Source organism: Bacillus rossius, chromosome 2, assembly GCF_032445375.1.
Source record: "Bacillus rossius redtenbacheri isolate Brsri chromosome 2, Brsri_v3, whole genome shotgun sequence".
NCBI classification, from domain to species: Eukaryota; Metazoa; Arthropoda; class Insecta; order Phasmatodea; family Bacillidae; genus Bacillus; species Bacillus rossius.
The window spans coordinates 5,490,418-5,508,285 of record NC_086331.1 but is presented as its reverse complement, the minus strand read 5'-3'; the positions used below and the strand labels follow the sequence as shown (position 1 = coordinate 5,508,285).

At 43.3% G+C, this 17,868-nt stretch overlaps 1 protein-coding gene across 1 annotated transcript in view; it reads right to left on the bottom strand.

Moving 5' to 3' along the window:
* Positions 1-17,868, bottom strand: part of LOC134529939 (solute carrier family 41 member 1-like) — a 95,100-nt gene that overhangs the window by 55,124 nt on the left and 22,108 nt on the right. The window contains exon 4 of the mRNA XM_063364486.1: positions 821-1,143. Coding sequence (XP_063220556.1) covers positions 821-1,143 — 323 coding nt within the window. The remainder of the gene's footprint in view (positions 1-820; positions 1,144-17,868) is intronic.

Below are 17,868 nucleotides of genomic sequence, written 5' to 3'. Positions count from 1 at the left end.
AGAGGCGTCGTGGCGACAGGTGGCGAGCAAGGAGAACTGGGTGAAATGTCCTGGAGACAGGTGGCGAGCAAGGAGAACTGGGAGAGGCGTCGTGGCGACAGGTGGCGAGCAAGGAGAACTGGGAGAGGCGTCGTGGCGACAGGTGGCGAGCAAGGAGAACTGGGTGAAGTGTCGTGGCGACCGGTGGCGAGCAAGGAGAACTGGGAGAGGCGTCGTGGCGATAGGTGGCGAGCAAGGAGAACTGGGAGAGGCGTCGTGGCGACAGGTGGCGAGCAAGGAGAACTGGGAGAGGCGTCGTGGCGACAGGTGGTGAGCAAGGAGAACTGGGAGAGGCGTCGTGGCAACAGGTGGCGAGCAAGGAGATCTGGGTGAAGTGTCGTGGCGACAGGTGGCGAGCAAGGAGAACTGGGTGAAGTGTCGTGGCGACAGGTGGCGAGCAAGGAGAACTGGGAGAGGCGTCGTGGCGACAGGTGGCGAGCAAGGAGAACTGGGAGAGGCGTCGTGGCGACAGGTGGCGAGCAAGGAGAACTGGGAGAGGCGTCGTGGCGACAGGTGACGAGCAAGGAGAACTGGGTGAAGTGTCGTGGCGACAGGTGGCGAGCAAGGAGAACTGGGTGAAGTGTCGTGGCGACAGGTGGCGAGCAAGGAGAACTGGGTGAAGTGTCGTGGCGACAGGTGGCGAGCAAGGAGAACTGGGAGAGGCGTCGTGGCGACAGGTGGCGAGCAAGGAGAACTGGGAGAGGCGTCGTGGCGACAGGTGGCGAGGAAGGAGAACTGGGAGAGGCGTCGCGGCGACAGGTGGCGAGCAAGGAGGACTCACCTCGACGACGCCGAGGATGACGCCGGCGGCGATGGTGCCCATGCCGCCCAGCACGAAGGGCACGGCGACCTGCAGCGCGATGTGGAACCAGCGCTCCTCGCCCGCGGGCGGCGGCGGCTGCGGCGAGGGTTGCGGCGCCTCCTCGTCGGCGTCCCTGGGCGGCGCGATGAGCGCCACGAAGCTGCCCGCCGGCGTGAGCTGCGGCCCAGGCGCCTTGGCCGCGTCGGGGCCCAGGTAGGGCGCCACCAGCACCGGCAGGCCGGCGATGCGGTACACGCCCGAGGCCTCCTCCTCCTTGGCCGGGTCGGGGAACGCCACCATCTCTGCGGCAGACAGCACGCCCCCACTGCACACCTACCTCGTCAGCGGAGAAGCCTTAGCGGCGGACCGCTTGCACCTCGCTTCTTTCCGAAGTGAAACTTCTTTGGGCGCAATGGCAGTAAACATTCATGGCCGATTTTTAATGCAAAGTTGCTAAGAATAGGTATTTGACCAAAGATACATAAAGAGAGCACTATGCTACATACGTCGCTGGTCTTTTTTTCGTTCTCCTCTTTGTGCAACGATTCGTTCCCTACCGAAAGAAAAATAAAACCGAGAGAGATAGATGAACGAAACAATAAGACAGAGAGTGTGCGCATGCGCTTGTTTCAGGAAAATATGTATAGATATCCTATACAGTCAGCTGTGAATGCCTTTACGAGGACGGGCAGTGGTAGACCTACAAGGACCGGCAGTAGTAGACCTACGAGGATTGGCAGTGGTAGACCTGCTCGGACGGGGAGTGGTAGACATACGAGGACCGACAGTAGTAGACCTACGAGGATTGGCAGTGGCAGACCTACACGGACGGGGAGTGGTAGACCTACGAGGACCGACAGTAGTAGACCTACGAGGATTGGCAGTGGTAGACCTACTTGGACGGGGAGTGGTAGACCTACGAGGACCGGCAGTAGTAGACCTACGAGGATTGGCAGTGGTAGACCTGCTCGGACGGGGAGTGGTAGACATACGAGGACCGACAGTAGTAGACCTACGAGGATTGGCAGTGGCAGACCTACACGGACGGGGAGTGGTGGACCTACGAGGACCGACAGTAGTAGACCTACGAGGATTGGCAGTGGTAGACCTACTTGGACGGGGAGTGGTAGACCTACGAGGACCGACAGGAGTAGACCTAAGTGGATTGGCAGTGGTAGACCTACTTGGACGGGGAGTGGTAGACCTACGAGGACCGACAGGAGTAGACCTACGTGGATTGGCAGTGGTAGACCTACTTGGACGGGGAGTGGTAGACCTACGAGGACCGACAGGAGTAGACCTACGTGGATTGGCAGTGGTAGACCTACTCGGACGGGGAGTGGTAGACCTACGAAGACCGACAGTAGTATACCTGCGAGGATTGGCAGTGGTAGACCTACTCGGACGGGGAGTGGTAGACCTACGAGGACCGACAGGAGTATGCCTACGTGGATTGGCAGTGGTAGACCTACACGGACGGAGAGTGGTAGACCTACGAGGACCAACAGGAGTAGACCTACGAGGATTGGCAGTGGTAGACCTACTCGGACGGGGAGTGGTAGACTTACGAGGACCGATAGGAGTAGACCTACGTGGATTGGCAGTGGTAGACCTACTTGGACGGGGAGTGGTATACCTACGAGGACCGACAGTAGTAGACCTACGAGGATTGGCAGTGGTAGACCTACTCGGACGGGGAGTGGTAGACCTACGAAGACCGACAGTAGTATACCTGCGAGGATTGGCAGTGGTAGACCTACTCGGACGGGGAGTGGTAGACCTACGAGGACCGACAGGAGTATGCCTACGTGGATTGGCAGTGGTAGACCTACACGGACGGAGAGTGGTAGACCTACGAGGACCAACAGGAGTAGACCTACGAGGATTGGCAGTGGTAGACCTACTCGGACGGGGAGTGGTAGACTTACGAGGACCGATAGGAGTAGACCTACGTGGATTGGCAGTGGTAGACCTACTTGGACGGGGAGTGGTATACCTACGAGGACCGACAGTAGTAGACCTACGAGGATTGGCAGTGGTAGACCTACTCGGACGTGGAGTGGTAGACCTACGAGGACCGACAGTAGTATACCTGCGAGGATTGGCAGTGGTAGACCTACTTGGACGGGGAGTGGTATACCTACGAGGACAGTCAGTGGTGGAACATCGAGAAGAGGCGATGGAGAATCCACGAAGAGAGCAGTGATGGAACTACGAGGAGTGACAATGGCGTACCAACAAGGAGGGGCAGTGGTGGCATTACAAGGAGGGGCATTAATAGACCAGTGAATACAGGCAGAGACTGAACCTGTTTCTAATCATCTTTAAATGACAATTTCTACGCCATTTAAAGTCAATCCGGATATCATAAAATCAAAACATGTTTAACGTTTTACAGAATACAGAATTGACATCGGTTCTTATTTAGAATAAAGATAATCAAAAATTATTTGTTAGTTTTTTATAACATTTTGAATGAATAACAGAGTTATGTTGAAGCAGAGTAAGTACATTTGGTTTGCTTTCGATACATTGTTATTTCTTTACATAACAAGAGTAGACTGTAAAAGTTTTCCTCCATATTTACATATTTCTATTTTTAATAAGCTCAGTGTTTCACTAAGAAAATATATTTAATATAATATAAATTTTTTTGATTGAATATTTTAAACCAGATACTTTGTAATCTCTATATTTTAAATTATTTATTTCTAAACAGATAAACGTTAAGTGTTATAAAAGTAAGGCGTAAGATCATGATAAAAATATGGAAAAGGTCTGAGTATATAAACTAACTATAAAATCCAAAACCCACTCACCCACCTACTGATTACAAATACATCAAAATAAAAAAATGTTAAACAGTTATCATTTGGTACGTAAGTTATCGTGGGTCATAGAGCAGCTCTAAGAGTGGATATTTTGTAGCCTTCATTTATAGTGTCCAGAGCGAGAGTGTTCTGCCTGTAGACTTCCGTAGCAAAGCACGGGTACATCATATCACGAATGACACAATCTCTGTGCCAAGATGCGAGTTCGTAGCTACAGCACATCTGGTCATCACATCATCACACAACAACTACATATAGGGTAACGCTACCATCTCTGTGCCAAGATGCGAGTTCGTGGCTACAGCACATCTGGTCATCACATCATCACACAACAACTACATATCGGTTAACGCTACCATCTCTGTGCCAAGATGCGAGTTCGTGGCTACAGCACATCTGGTCATCACATCATCACACAACAACTACATATAGGTTAACGCTACCATCTCTGTGCCAAGATGCGAGTTCGTGGCTACAGCACATCTGGTCATCACATCATCACACAACAACTACATATCGGGTAACGCTACCATCTCTGTGCCAAGATGCGAGTTCGTGGCTACAGCACATCTGGTCATCACATCATCACACAACAACTACATATCGGGTAACGCTACCATCTCTGTGCCAAGATGCGAGTTCGTGGCTACAGCACATCTGGTCATCACATCATCACACAACAACTACATATCGGTTAACGCTACCATCTCTGTGCCAAGATGCGAGTTCGTGGCTACAGCACATCTGGTCATCACATCATCACACAACAACTACATATCGGGTAACGCTACCATCTCTGTGCCAAGATGCGAGTTCGTGGCTACAGCACATCTGGTCATCACATCATCACACAACAACTACATATCGGTTAACGCTACCATCTCTGTGCCAAGATGCGAGTTCGTGGCTACAGCACATCTGGTCATCACATCATCACACAACAACTACATATCGGTTAACGCTACCATCTCTGTGCCAAGATGCGAGTTCGTGGCTACAGCACATCTGGTCATCACATCATCACACAACAACTACATATCGGGTAACGCTACCATCTCTGTGCCAAGATGCGAGTTCGTGGCTACAGCACATCTGGTCATCACATCATCACACAACAACTACATATCGGTTAACGCTACCATCTCTGTGCCAAGATGCGAGTTCGTGGCTACAGCACATCTGGTCATCACATCATCACACAACAACTACATATCGGTTAACGCTACCATCTCTGTGCCAAGATGCGAGTTCGTGGCTACAGCACATCTGGTCATCACATCATCACACAACAACTACATATCGGGGGAAGCCACCAAATCTGCAGCAAGATGCGAGTCTTCAACGTCTGCAGCAGACCTTCACCTCCCACATGGAGTCGTTATGCTCGTGATGTGAACATCAGTGATGGTAACTCAGTTCATGACACAATAATAACCGAGTTGCTAGTAAAACTGAGATAAAAAAAAGGGGGTTGTCTGGTTAACGGACGATAATTTTACGTGATAACGTCATAAGTAAACATTGATGAAAAATTTGAACACTTTTTAATTTTCAAATATTATTTACAGTTTTTTGCAAATTTAATTTAAATAATTTGTTTAAATATAATCACGAACAATTAGTTAAAAAGCCCACCTTAACCTGTTTGATATTATAGTAGAAGATTTTCTCGCACGGTGGTTGACCGGTTCTTGCACGCTCGGCTCAGGCGGAACGTGACAATTTTTCGTGCGTGCAGCCGGCGTTCATCGATTTATAAGACGTTATCACGTCAAAAAAACTTATAATATGGACAGTGAAAAATTTTCCTAAAGCCTAAAATTCGGGTAATTAGGCGCGTTGAGGGCTAGATTTCAGTTAGCAATGAAATGCGTTCGCATCACACAACGGAAATTTAAAATGTTGACGGTACAATGCGCTTGCGCGTTTCTGCTACAGCCACGAGCCGAAGTCGTCAATATAGCGTGTGACAGCATGCAACCATATATATTACCTTTGGTGAACATCGGGAAATTCACTAGGCGTATTGGTGTGTCAAATGAAACTTAATGATAGTGGAACTATTCTGGAATACACTTTGTAAACTTGTAGAATCATAACAATATAATCACAACTTAAAAATACCTATAATTTATTATTAAAGAAAATTGTGTTAGAACAAAAATGGAGTTAGAGAAATTTAACATTTGGTTGGTTCTCTATAACATTACGAACGCGGCGTCATCTTTCATGTATTTTCCAAACTATAAGTTGCAGTCCAGTAGATAGGCTACATTAAAAAAAATAATATTGGTAGGCGTATTTTGGGCTACAGCTCCAGGTGTTTGTTTCATGAATTTCCATCGCGTTGTGTATACAATAAACAAATTTATTGAACAAAATTAATGTTGCTTTAATTTTTTGACGTGAATTCGATGAACGTCTTACTTGTCGGTCGGGCGGCCTCGCCAGAAAAATTGCGACACCAAAAATTGCGACAGCAAACCGCGACAGTTTCGGCCCATCGTTCACAACCACTGGCTCAACTGACTCCATACCAACATCAGAATCATCAGATAGCACATCCACGTCTATTACCAAACAATGTTCTGCAATCCCTGTCGCTTCTCGCGAGTAGACGCTGAGGCTCGCTCGAGCGCAGTTTCGTGCATCTTCTGAGGGCTCGTTTTGCCCCACTGGCTCATTTATCTCCGCTTCTTTTTGCTTCATTCTATACCTAACACACTTCTCTGCATAATTAATTGCTTATTTTCTTTCTTTTCCCCAACATAACCGGTTTTCGCTTAGGCATTATTCAATTAATGGCTTCAAAACCAAAGTTAGTAACTAATAGTTATCCACTCAACTAGCACCACTCAGAGCTCACTCACGAAAAATTAAAATTTTAAATCACGCCATTCGGTTGATTACTTTTGGAGTGACAGCTCTCACTGACTTCAGTTCGACGGCCCTCACCAACGCTCATGACGTCATCACTGCAAATGTTCACCGAGTGTGTCATACGTGACAACCACGAGCAAAGTCTGCTCTGCTAAGATATATTTACTTCAACTCTGTAGCTGTCATAGTTCACGAGTTTTAAGCCGTGTCGAATCCTCAGCCGAAGTGACACAAAACCAGAGATTAAAGATATTCATATTCCTGTTGGAAATTCATGTCAAAATATGATAACTTTTAACACGTGTCCAACATAAGTAAACGCACAGTTTTTGACGTGCCAACGTCTTATAAATCGATGAACGCCGGCTGCACGAACGAAAATTTGTCACGTTCCGCCTGAGCCGAGCGTGCAAGAACCGGCCAACCACCGTGCGAAAAAATCTTCTATAATATCAAACAGGTTAAGGCAGGCTTTTTAACTAATTGTTCGTGATTATATTTAAAAAAAAATTATTTAAATTAAATTTGCAAAAACTGTAAAAAATATTTGAAAATAAAAAAGTGTTCAATTTTTCATCAATGTTTTCTTATGACGTTATCACGTAAAATTATCGTCCGTAAACCGACTTTACAGACAACCCTCTTTTTGCCAATAACTATCATAAATTCACATTCAAAATCATAACTCGTAGACACACGAAACTTCACTACAGCAACAGGCAACTGCCAATTATTTCATCGCACTGCTGTCGATAGCACTGGAGTCAACGCACGTGAACGGAATGCTGATTTACTAACGACCAAAAAGGAACGGGACGAGAGAGAGAAAAGATGTTTACGTGGAACCGGTACAAATTAAAATAAATCTCTGCCATTGCTTTAATTCTTCAGTAAACTCATCATTAAAACATTCCCTGACGCACCGAAGAATGCCCAGGCCTTTCCATGTTGCTGGAAATTCCCTGAATTCACCAGGTTTTCCCTGTTTCTCCTGGTGGAATGACTGCACCATGGCTTGCAGCGGAGACCCATCTACTGCCTGCTGTGATTTCTGTACTGCAAGTTGGGTGTCTCACCGCTGCGCTACTTCGCTCCGTTATGATGATGAGTATGCCCGGGTAGCGATGATGGTAGTGAGAATAAGGACAGCAGTGAGCGCGATGAGAACGATACAGATGATAACGGGTTGTACAGCCCGCAGACTGGTTCATTGCCCAACCTCTCCCTACAGGGTGACTATCACGATGTGACCAGGGCAGGGTGTTTCGCTACGGCCTTTCGCAACATTTCAATGCATCCTTGTGAAAATCAACTCATTTATAGATAGGGACTGGAAACATTCGCGGGTTCAGTTACCTCCAGGCTAGACTCCACGATCATGTGCATACTCGGACAAACGTCACCTGTTCATTGGCTGCTGACTTGTGAGGCGTCTCAATTGGGAGACTCGTGAATCGATACTGCTTTGACTGAGGGTCTATAATTGGCCCACAGTCCTCCAGGTTAACAGCGAACCAATTGCAGAAGTTGCACAAAAATACAATTATTTGCATTTTAGCATGTCGCGAAATGAATCCGCGATTTTTTTTCCGGTCTTTATTTATAGGCATCGCAATTCACTTTATTTCCATAAAATGCCACTTTAGGTTATTAAGTTCGCCTAGTTATCTGTCGAAGTAACTATTTTTAAATTTTTTGAGAATTATAAATATGAAAAGCCTAATTTTAAAAACTAAATATCGTGTTCAAATAATTTGGTATGGGTATTTTAAGATTTATTTAAATTTAGATTTTTGAAATTTTTTTTTGTCGGAAGTGAAAACTTTATGAAAAATTCGACATTATTTTAATCCACACAGAAAATGTGGCCAATGGTATCTTTAAACTGATCAAGTAATACATTGGCAGTTTTTATAAATTAAGTCAGACATTTTTTTGACGTCATAACGTTTTATAAATCAATGAACGACGGTTGCACGCACGAAAAATTATCACGTTCCGCCTGAGTCGAGGGTGCAAGAACCGGCCAACCACCGTGCGAGAAAATCTTCTTTAATATCAAACATGTTAAGGTGGGCTTTTTAACTAATTGTTCGTGATTACAGCTAAACAAATTATTTAAATTAAATTTTTCAAAAAACTGTAAATAATATTTGAAAATTAAAAAGTATGTAATTTTTTCATCAATGTTTTCTTATGACGTAATCACGTAAAATTATCGTCCGTAAAAGACTTTACAAACAACCAGAGGCGCAACAACAGGGGGGAGGGGGCAAGGGTATTTTGCCCCCCCTCTGAAACCTTGAAGTGGGGGCAAATGGGGGCAAATAAAGTGCTGTGTAATCATTTTTTAGATAATAAAACTGCTTAAATAGCACCATTTTCCACCTTGAAATACAAATTTTCCCGGGGGAGGACCCCCGGACCCCCCGCTTCAATAGGGGGGATCATGATTCTTTATAAAAAGGTATATTCCCCCCCTTTGGAAATTTAGTTGTTGCGCCCCTGCAAACACCCCCCCTTTTTTTTCTTTTTTTTTTTTTTGGTATTTCTTGTTCACATCCCTGAATAAACAACAAACTGAATTAATCGTGCGGTATTCCGAGACCTTAAAGAAGTGTTAACTCCTCGGGCGGAAATGTGGCCGCTCGCAATGCCAACACGAATGTCAAAGGGATTGCTCCGCCTTTTGTTTGTTGACCCAGCCCTCTTAGCCGTTAGGCCCTGCCGGCCTGGGGCCCCCACGGGCGTGGATACAGATACGCCGTATTCGCGAAACAGGAGAGATGTTAGAGATCAGGCTATGTCCAGAGGCTGAGGCTACCCATCCCAGCATAGACACCACCTTCACCCCCTGCCTCACTCAGCTGACCAGACAAGTGGCTGCGTCCTGAGCTCTGAGACGAATTCAGCACTGCTGGAGCCTACACCGTTCTCCCACATATCACTGGGACACCTCAATGAGCTGGTGATGTGTCGCTCTTCTGCCGGTGACAAACACAGTCAGTCCGCTTTGTGATTGGGTACTTTTTACAACTTGTTATGAACAAATGTGTGCCTTTGTGAAACCGGGACCTCTTGTATATCACTAGGTGGTTACCGTCCTTATATGGTTAAAATTGGAGAAAACAAGTCCGGAAAGTAGCCCCATTTATTTAAAACAGTTTTATTAATTAACTAATAATTTTCACTAGATCTTAAATTATAACAATCTAAATGTCTGTACGCAAATTAATCACGCCATCGCAAAACCACATTTTACTCTTCCCACTGGAGCTCGGCTTGACAGTGGCTATATATATATATATATATAAACTGTTTGTTTGTTAACGCGCACCTCTGTCCCAACACACTGTTTCGCACTACTCACTCGTCTGCCGCGCACACAACACCGTCCCGGATGCTTGGGTCCCTGATTCACACACGAAGGCCGCCGCTGTCGCCCACTATCGCTCGCCAAGGTGTCACCTTTGAATATATATACTGTATAGAAGTCGCCAGCCCAGGTTAAATTTTCTAATACGGTTTTGAGGTAGTTGGTTAATTCACCGCCGCAATCGCCACCATCTCTAGGGCATCGACTTGTGGTGGTCCCTGGCGGACAAGTGTCGAACTCTTCAAACACCCCTTCCCCCTCCCGTTGAACGACCTTGAGCTGCAGTGAATGATAGGTGGGGGGTGCGGGGAATGACAGCGGGCGACAGAGCTGCGCTCTAACGTGTAAATAACAACTAAGACGATACAGGGCGTTACGGCAGCGCACTGCAGCGGTGAAGTTCCCAAGCTCCACATCATACGCTTTTGAAAAACGTAGAGTAAATCCTATCCACTCGCGACTTCTATACAGTATATATATATTCAAAGGTGTCACTCAGCCTAGTCACTTCAGGTCAACCTCCACGTTTGTATACCTGTCAGACCCTCCCTGGAAATGTCTTACAGCCCTCCGAAGTGTCGCGCCATCAAAATCCCCCGACTTGACACTCGAAGCTAGGAGAACAATGGCATACTGGTTACGCCACTTCTCGGAAACAGGGGCTCTGGGAACATGGGGAACCCTCAAGAGAGCTGTACAGATGCGGCCGCTGCTAATCGGATTACCTTGTAGCGGTGATGTAGGGACGGGCGCTAATTGCATCGCGCACCACCTGCAGGTTCGCAAGCGGGAAGGCTGGCCAGCCTCGTCGCTAGCTTCCTCGTAACAATATGGATATTTCTTGGAACGACTCAGTGTATTAACACAAGCTGAGACGAAGAAAAGTGTGTGACACAGTTTGTGGGCGAGGGTACGTCTCAACTCGCTGTGTCCCCCCCCCCCCCCCCCCCCCAAACACGAGTCACACGATATGGGCTCGACACCTACGCACCAATGTGAGCCATATCGTATGTTTCAAGATACATAACATAAGACCACTGATACATGACACATTTCAAAAATCATATCTTGTCAAAACAAACATTCGTGAATTGAACTATGGAGCGATATGTGGTGAAGTGGTGATGTGTGTGTCACTCTTAGATTGTACTACGTAGTAAATGGCGTCACTGTTGATACTACCCGGCTTGATAACAATACAAATATTATTTTCACACCATCGTTATTAGTATAGGTTTTAATATATTTTTAAAAATTTAGTATGTGATGATTTTTCTAAGAGCATAAAATAGTGTTTATTGAAGGTATAATTACATCTGTATAATTCTGAAAGAAAAAAATAATTCAATGCTAAGTATCAATGATTAATTCACGGGAGAAACTAATTGCAGCAGTCTGTTAAATAATACTTAAAGTACAGAAAAGGAATTTGAAGCAATTCTTAAACAGAGCGAAACCTGTTAAAATTAAATTACATGAAAAGTTCTGTTAGCAAAAACTGTTGAAACCAAAATGTCGCCTTTCATTTACGGTTCCTTATAAGTAAAAAGTGAACATCATCATATGATGCTCTTGATGGAATACAACATGAAAATTTATTTCCAAAATACTCATTACAAATTTTCCTTAATAAAATGCAATGTTTAAGTTACATTTCAAGTATTTATTAATTTAAATTTTAACTTTTAGCTGAAATTGTTGTGCTGTACGGAGTGTATCTGGCAACAGAGCACACCGGAACAAAGATGGCGCTAATGGAAGAAATCGAGAGTTGGAGAGCGATAGAGGGAGAGAGAGAGAGAGAGAAAGAAAAGAGGGAGTCAATGTCCATCACAATTCACGCTGCGAACTAAGGCTGAGAGACGCTATAGGAAATTAGTCTCTCGAGCAGGAGGACCAGGGTTTAGAATAACGGTCCTGTCATCCTGTGGCTTCGGTTTGTCATGGCTTCCCGAGACACTCCCGGCGAATGACAGCGGGGTTCCTCACTCAGGCCGTGACAGGTACCTCTCCTGATGTCACTAGTCTGATTGTGTGCTAACGTCCCTAGTGACAATGCTTGCGATGATACATTAAGCTCAAATCAATTTTAAAAAAATTGGTTGTCTGTAAAGGCGGTTTACGGACTATAGTTTAACGTGGCAACGTCATAACAAAACATTGATGAAATGATTGCATACTTTATGAATAAAATTGAATTATTTTAATTTAATAATAAAAGAATAAATAATTGAAATTATACTAGTAATCAGATTTTTAAAATGCAAGAATAATTAACCTTTATTGCCGAATCTGTTGTTGTAATAAGCAATAAAAACCACATTAACTTTTCACTTCACTTTATAAACAGTCAAGTGGAAGAGAGATAGATCCGGCGCAAGCGTACAATGAGTGTAACGGGACACAGCGTAACGGAACAATGTGCGTAACGGGACACTTTTTCGTGCGCGCAGCCGGCGTTCATAGATTTATTAGACGTTGTCACGTCAAAAAATCGTTTTTAAGAGGGAAATAGCAAAAACATTTAATGAAATTAATGGATGTAAATATAATGCCTACCCACAAACAAATCATAAGAGACGGAGACAAACAAATGACGACAGTGATCACAAAGAAACCAGGCGAGAATACACATACAACGAGCAGACTAACGCGCGACCGAGAAATATAAATGCCGCTCACACCGTGTTCGTTCTTGTTGCGCATGTAGTCTGTTGGTTTGCGTCGTTTTTGACGTGACAACGTCTAATAAATCGATGAACGCCGGCTGCACGCACGGAAACGTGCCCCGTTACGCACAAGGTTCCGTTACGCTGTGTCCCGTTACGCTAATTGTTCCGTTACGCTGTGTCCCGTTACGCTCATTGTTCCGTTATGCTGTGTTCCGTTACGCTGTCGGCGAGTGCAGTAATAATAGGTTATGTAACAATTGACTAAAAAATTATGGTGATTAATATAATTGATGTTAGATATTTGATTACAGTTTATTTATATGAAAACTTGTTCATAATTATATTTAAACTTTATAGCTAAACGCCAGTTTTTAAAATTAATTACAAGTCATCTACACGTGAACTGTTTCGTCGACTGTTTATAAAGTGAAGTGCAAATTAATGTGGTTTTCGTTGCTTATTACAACAACAATTTCGGCAATAAAGGTTAATTATTCTTGCATTTTAAAAATCTGATTACTAGTATAATTTCAAGTATTTATTCTTTTATTATTAAAATAAAAATGATTCAACTGTATTCATAAAAGTATGCAATCATTTCATCAATGTTTTGTTATGACGTTGTCACGTTAAACTATCGTCCGTAAACCGACTTTACAGACAAACAATTTTTTATAAATAAAGCTTAGTTTGGACTTATAAAATAGTAACTATAATAATAGCCTGTATTTTCGTGTTTAATAACATTCTAAAAAGAGTGTTGGTAAGAAATAACCATGCAATTATAATGTAGTACGTGACTGTAAAAATTTTTTTTGGGGGGGGGGGGGGAAGATTCCATTACTGGGTCCAGGGCCCCGTAATCGAATGTGGGGGGTCGTGGGTTCCAGACCTCGACTTCTACCACCACAGGTGCTCCAAAGTTGGTCCCACGGCATGATGGATGTCTCGATTCCAATAGCGAGTACGTTGAACAAACGCTAAACACCTTTTTTTTCTTTTTTTTCTGTTTCAATAAATGTTTCCATGAAATTGTGTCTTGTTTGAGTAAAATGCCCCCTGGGGGAAACCTACTTTGTGAACGCGCCTCGTACCTTTTGAAAGTTACCGCAAATATTAATAAATAATATCAAGGAGAATGTATCATAAGCTCAAGGTATTCTCTTACTTATGAAAATTACAGTGACTTCTACCACGTGCATTAACACTTTAACACATTAACACATTTCTGAAAATAATATATAGATTTTTTGTGAACTGATTAATTTATAGTATAATTATTATTTATGCAAAAAAATTAAAAACTGAAAAAAAATTATACAGTATCAGTACTTGGAATAACTTAAAAACGAGCCAATTACGAATCACTTAGCAGTTGATAAATTTTTTTGAATTATTCATGCAAATTTAAATCCAAATATCACATACTGTTGTTGGACTTTTTGTCATCTGACGCCTATTCAGAGATATTTATTAATATGTTATTTGTGTTGTGAATAAGATTTTAGATTTGGGCAAACAATTTCCAAAAAAAAAAAAAAAAAAGTGTTCAAGGCAAAAATGTTTCAAAACTTCAATAAGATATTATCATCGTTTTGACGAACTGGAACACAAATAATACACTCTTGTTAATATTATATGTAAATATATATTAATTGACTAATTTACAAAGTATTTCATTCTTAGCTATAAAACAATTTACATTTGCTGGTTTAAGATTACTTTTGCGTTATCAAAGTAGATTTCCTAGCGAATTTTGCCCTTTCATATTATTTTTAGTACATTAATTTTTCAATTAATTTCGGTGTCTTGTTCTCACTCCGGTGGTGTAGGTTATCTAGTTATAAAGAATTCTGCAAGGGCAGGAAATTTTTTCAGTATTGTAATAAGACTTCAACGAAGTAATGAGTTAAGACTTATATGAGCTCATTAAAAGTAATAGAAAATTATATGAATGACGAAAAACCACGAATTAAAAACCTTCGCTGGACACGAATACCATTGATGACATATTTTTGAAGAACGTCCTTTTATTTTTGAGATACGTAACAATGACAACAATAAAAAAAAATAATAATTTGCTTGTTGTAAGCTTACTAGTTATTGCAAATTACTGTTTCGGAAAAAAATAACAATACTAAAATGTCAAATAAATTGTTTGCATGTTCAAGCTCGATTGCTACAGGTATAAAACAGGCAGAAGTACCCGTGACGTAAAACTAATATTTCTCATATCTGTCCTGACAGTTGCGGTTGCAAATCCCGCGGGCTTAAGATAAGGCAACGCTGTTACGGGAAGTCGTCTTATTTGCGAAGACGCCACAACCATGACTGGTTGTAAACCTTGTCTGGCAATTCCACTAAATGTAGATATCGTCTTTATATCTGGTCGCGCTCAACGAAGGTTTCTTTGCTTAAGACCCATGTGTACCCTGGAACTTGCTAACGGCTTGAAACCAGTTTCGTTGCCTACCAGTTAGGCTGCCGTTTTGGTGGTTAGGCTTCAGTTTTAACCGGTCCTCATTCCTCGCTATGCAGTGATCACAAAAACCATGGACTTTCCTTTAGGAAAGAAAATTCATGATCGTCGATGTATTAAATTGGTCAGAAAGTGGCAGAGTTAGACATCATGCCTTCTCTTACGGTTAACAACATCATTTTAGTTACATTTTATTAATTTATATTAATTATATGATGTATTTATTAAAGTTGAACCGCAGGAAAATTCAAATATATTCGGTATATAACATTATACTTAATACCCTTACATAATCGGCAAGATGCAGTTGAGAGCTTCTTACACACGGTATCAGCAGTTCTATAATAATGGATTATGAAACAAATAATTACATTTTTGTTTTCAAAATAAATATATATATCATCTTGCAGCATCTCAAGACTTTCTTTTCTTAACCGAGTGACGATAAGGCTCCTGTCTACGAGAGCCATCGTGCCTGAAGGCACTGCAAGCAACACTTAAAGGCACTGCAAGCAACAATTGAATGCGCTGCTCTCGCATGCGCAGTAAGCAACTCTCGGAAGTTCAGTAAGCAACACTCAGAGGTTCAGTAAGCAACACACGGAAGTACTGAAAGAAACACTCGGAAGCGCTGAAAGCAACCCCCCTGGAGGCACTGCAAGCAACACAAGGAGGCGCTGCAAGCAACACATGGAGGCGCTGCAAGCAACACAAGGAGGCGCTGCAAGCAACACATGGAGGCGCTGCAAGCAACACTTAAAGGCACTGCAAGCAACACACGAAAGCGCTGCAAGCAACTCCCGGAGGTGCAGTAAGCAACACTCAGAGGTTCAGTGAGCAACACACAGGGGTACTGAAAGAAACACTCGGAACCGCTGAAAGCAACCCCCCTGGAGACACTGCAAGCAACACAAGGAGGCGCTGCAAGCAACACCCGGAGGCGCTACAAGCAACACCCGGAGGCGCTACAAGCAACACTTAAAGGCACTGCAAGCAATACTTGTAGGCTTCGCAAGCATCACACGGAGGCGCTGTAAGCAACACAAATATTTAGAAATAAATAACAATTTTTGAAAATTATCTATTAATATTATCTTCAATTAAACTTACGCTGGATGGCGATATACAATGGAGTATATGCATATTCAGACACTTTAGGTTAAAAGTATTTTTATATGATGACCAAACACCAATTCCTAAAACATATGGGTAACGAGATTCCAAACAAATGAAGAATGTATATATATATATTTAAATATATATACACACATTCTTTGCTAGCTATGCACGTTCCTTAACGTAGACACAACTACAAGAAATAGCATAAACCCTCTGAAAGTATCGCCACTTACACACCTGCAGGTCTTTAAACATTCAAAATTTAATTGAATTCTTAAGTACTGTGTATCTAACAGCAAACAATTTTTTTTGAAGTGTGAAGATTTTCTAAGCACATATTTCACAAAATAATTTGCCATTAAGTAAGACGTCATTACTCTCTTCGAGCTGAATATAATTATATGAACTGTTTCAAAAATATAAATTCCGACTGCAAACCAACCGACAATTCTCCATGCAAATCATAGAAATCCTACTTATTGTTAGAGACCCGACAAATTCGCGGGTTCAATGACCTCCAGGATAGACTCCAATATCCTCTACACACTCGGGCAAATGCCAACTGTTCATTGGCTGCTGACTTGTGAGTCGTTTCGACTGGGTGGCCTGTGATTCGACACTTCTATGAGTGAGGGTCTCTAATTGGCCCTCAGTCCTCCAGATTAACAGTGAACCAATGACAGAAGCAGCACTAAGGTATAATTATATGAATTTTAGCATAACACGAAATGAACCCGCGAATTTTACGGGTCTCTATTTATTGTTAAGCGAAGTAATTGCATATTGTTGCGAGTATACTGGTGGCTGGGACGTGGGGCGGTCCAGTGGTCTGTTTTTTCCAGCCAGCTGGTCCGTTATCCCTCGGGTGGGGTGTGTTCCATTACTGCTGCACGCCTAATCCGATTAGCAAACGACACTTCGCTACCCCATCCCCGTTTCCCCCTGCCTCATCGCTTCCTCACTGAACTATCTACGGCTCTGGAGGGTTCGACATGTTTCGAGAGTCCCGCCTGCGTGAAGTGTCGTAACTATAACGCCATTGTTCTGGGAGCTTCGGGTGACAAGTCAACCCTGATATTTCGAAAGGGTGCAAAGAACATTCCAGAAGGGTGCTAAGGGGTATATAACGGCGACGCCGGCCTCCGAGGCAGTGAAGTGAAGAGTGAAAGTAACCCCTTGGCGAGCGAAAGCGGGTGACGAGCGACGGGCTTCGTGTGCGGAGATTGTTGCATCGGGGACTTAAGTATCCGCGACTGTGTTGTGTGCGCCGGACGAATGAGTAGTGCGAGGCAGTGTGTTGGGACAGAGGAGTGCAGTGAGAGGCGAACAGTAGGGAGAACCACTGTCTCCAGGGGGGAGAGTAAACCGTTGACCAAACGAAAGAATTAATTATTAGTATGGATAATAAATAATATGTAAAACAATAGTCGATTAATCAGGTTATCATTTAAGAATCTATTCACCGACACACAATAAATTATTCACTGTTTTTTTCCCCCAACGATTTACACGGAATATGCAATTATTTCCCATCCACACGAACTGATCACAGTGAATAGCGTAGATTTTTCAGTAGCATAGGATTTTCCAGTGGAATCCGGAGTTAGATTGTTCAGTATGCAGCTGAAAGCAACGCATATTTAGTTCTCCGGCCGTCGGCAGGTTGACAG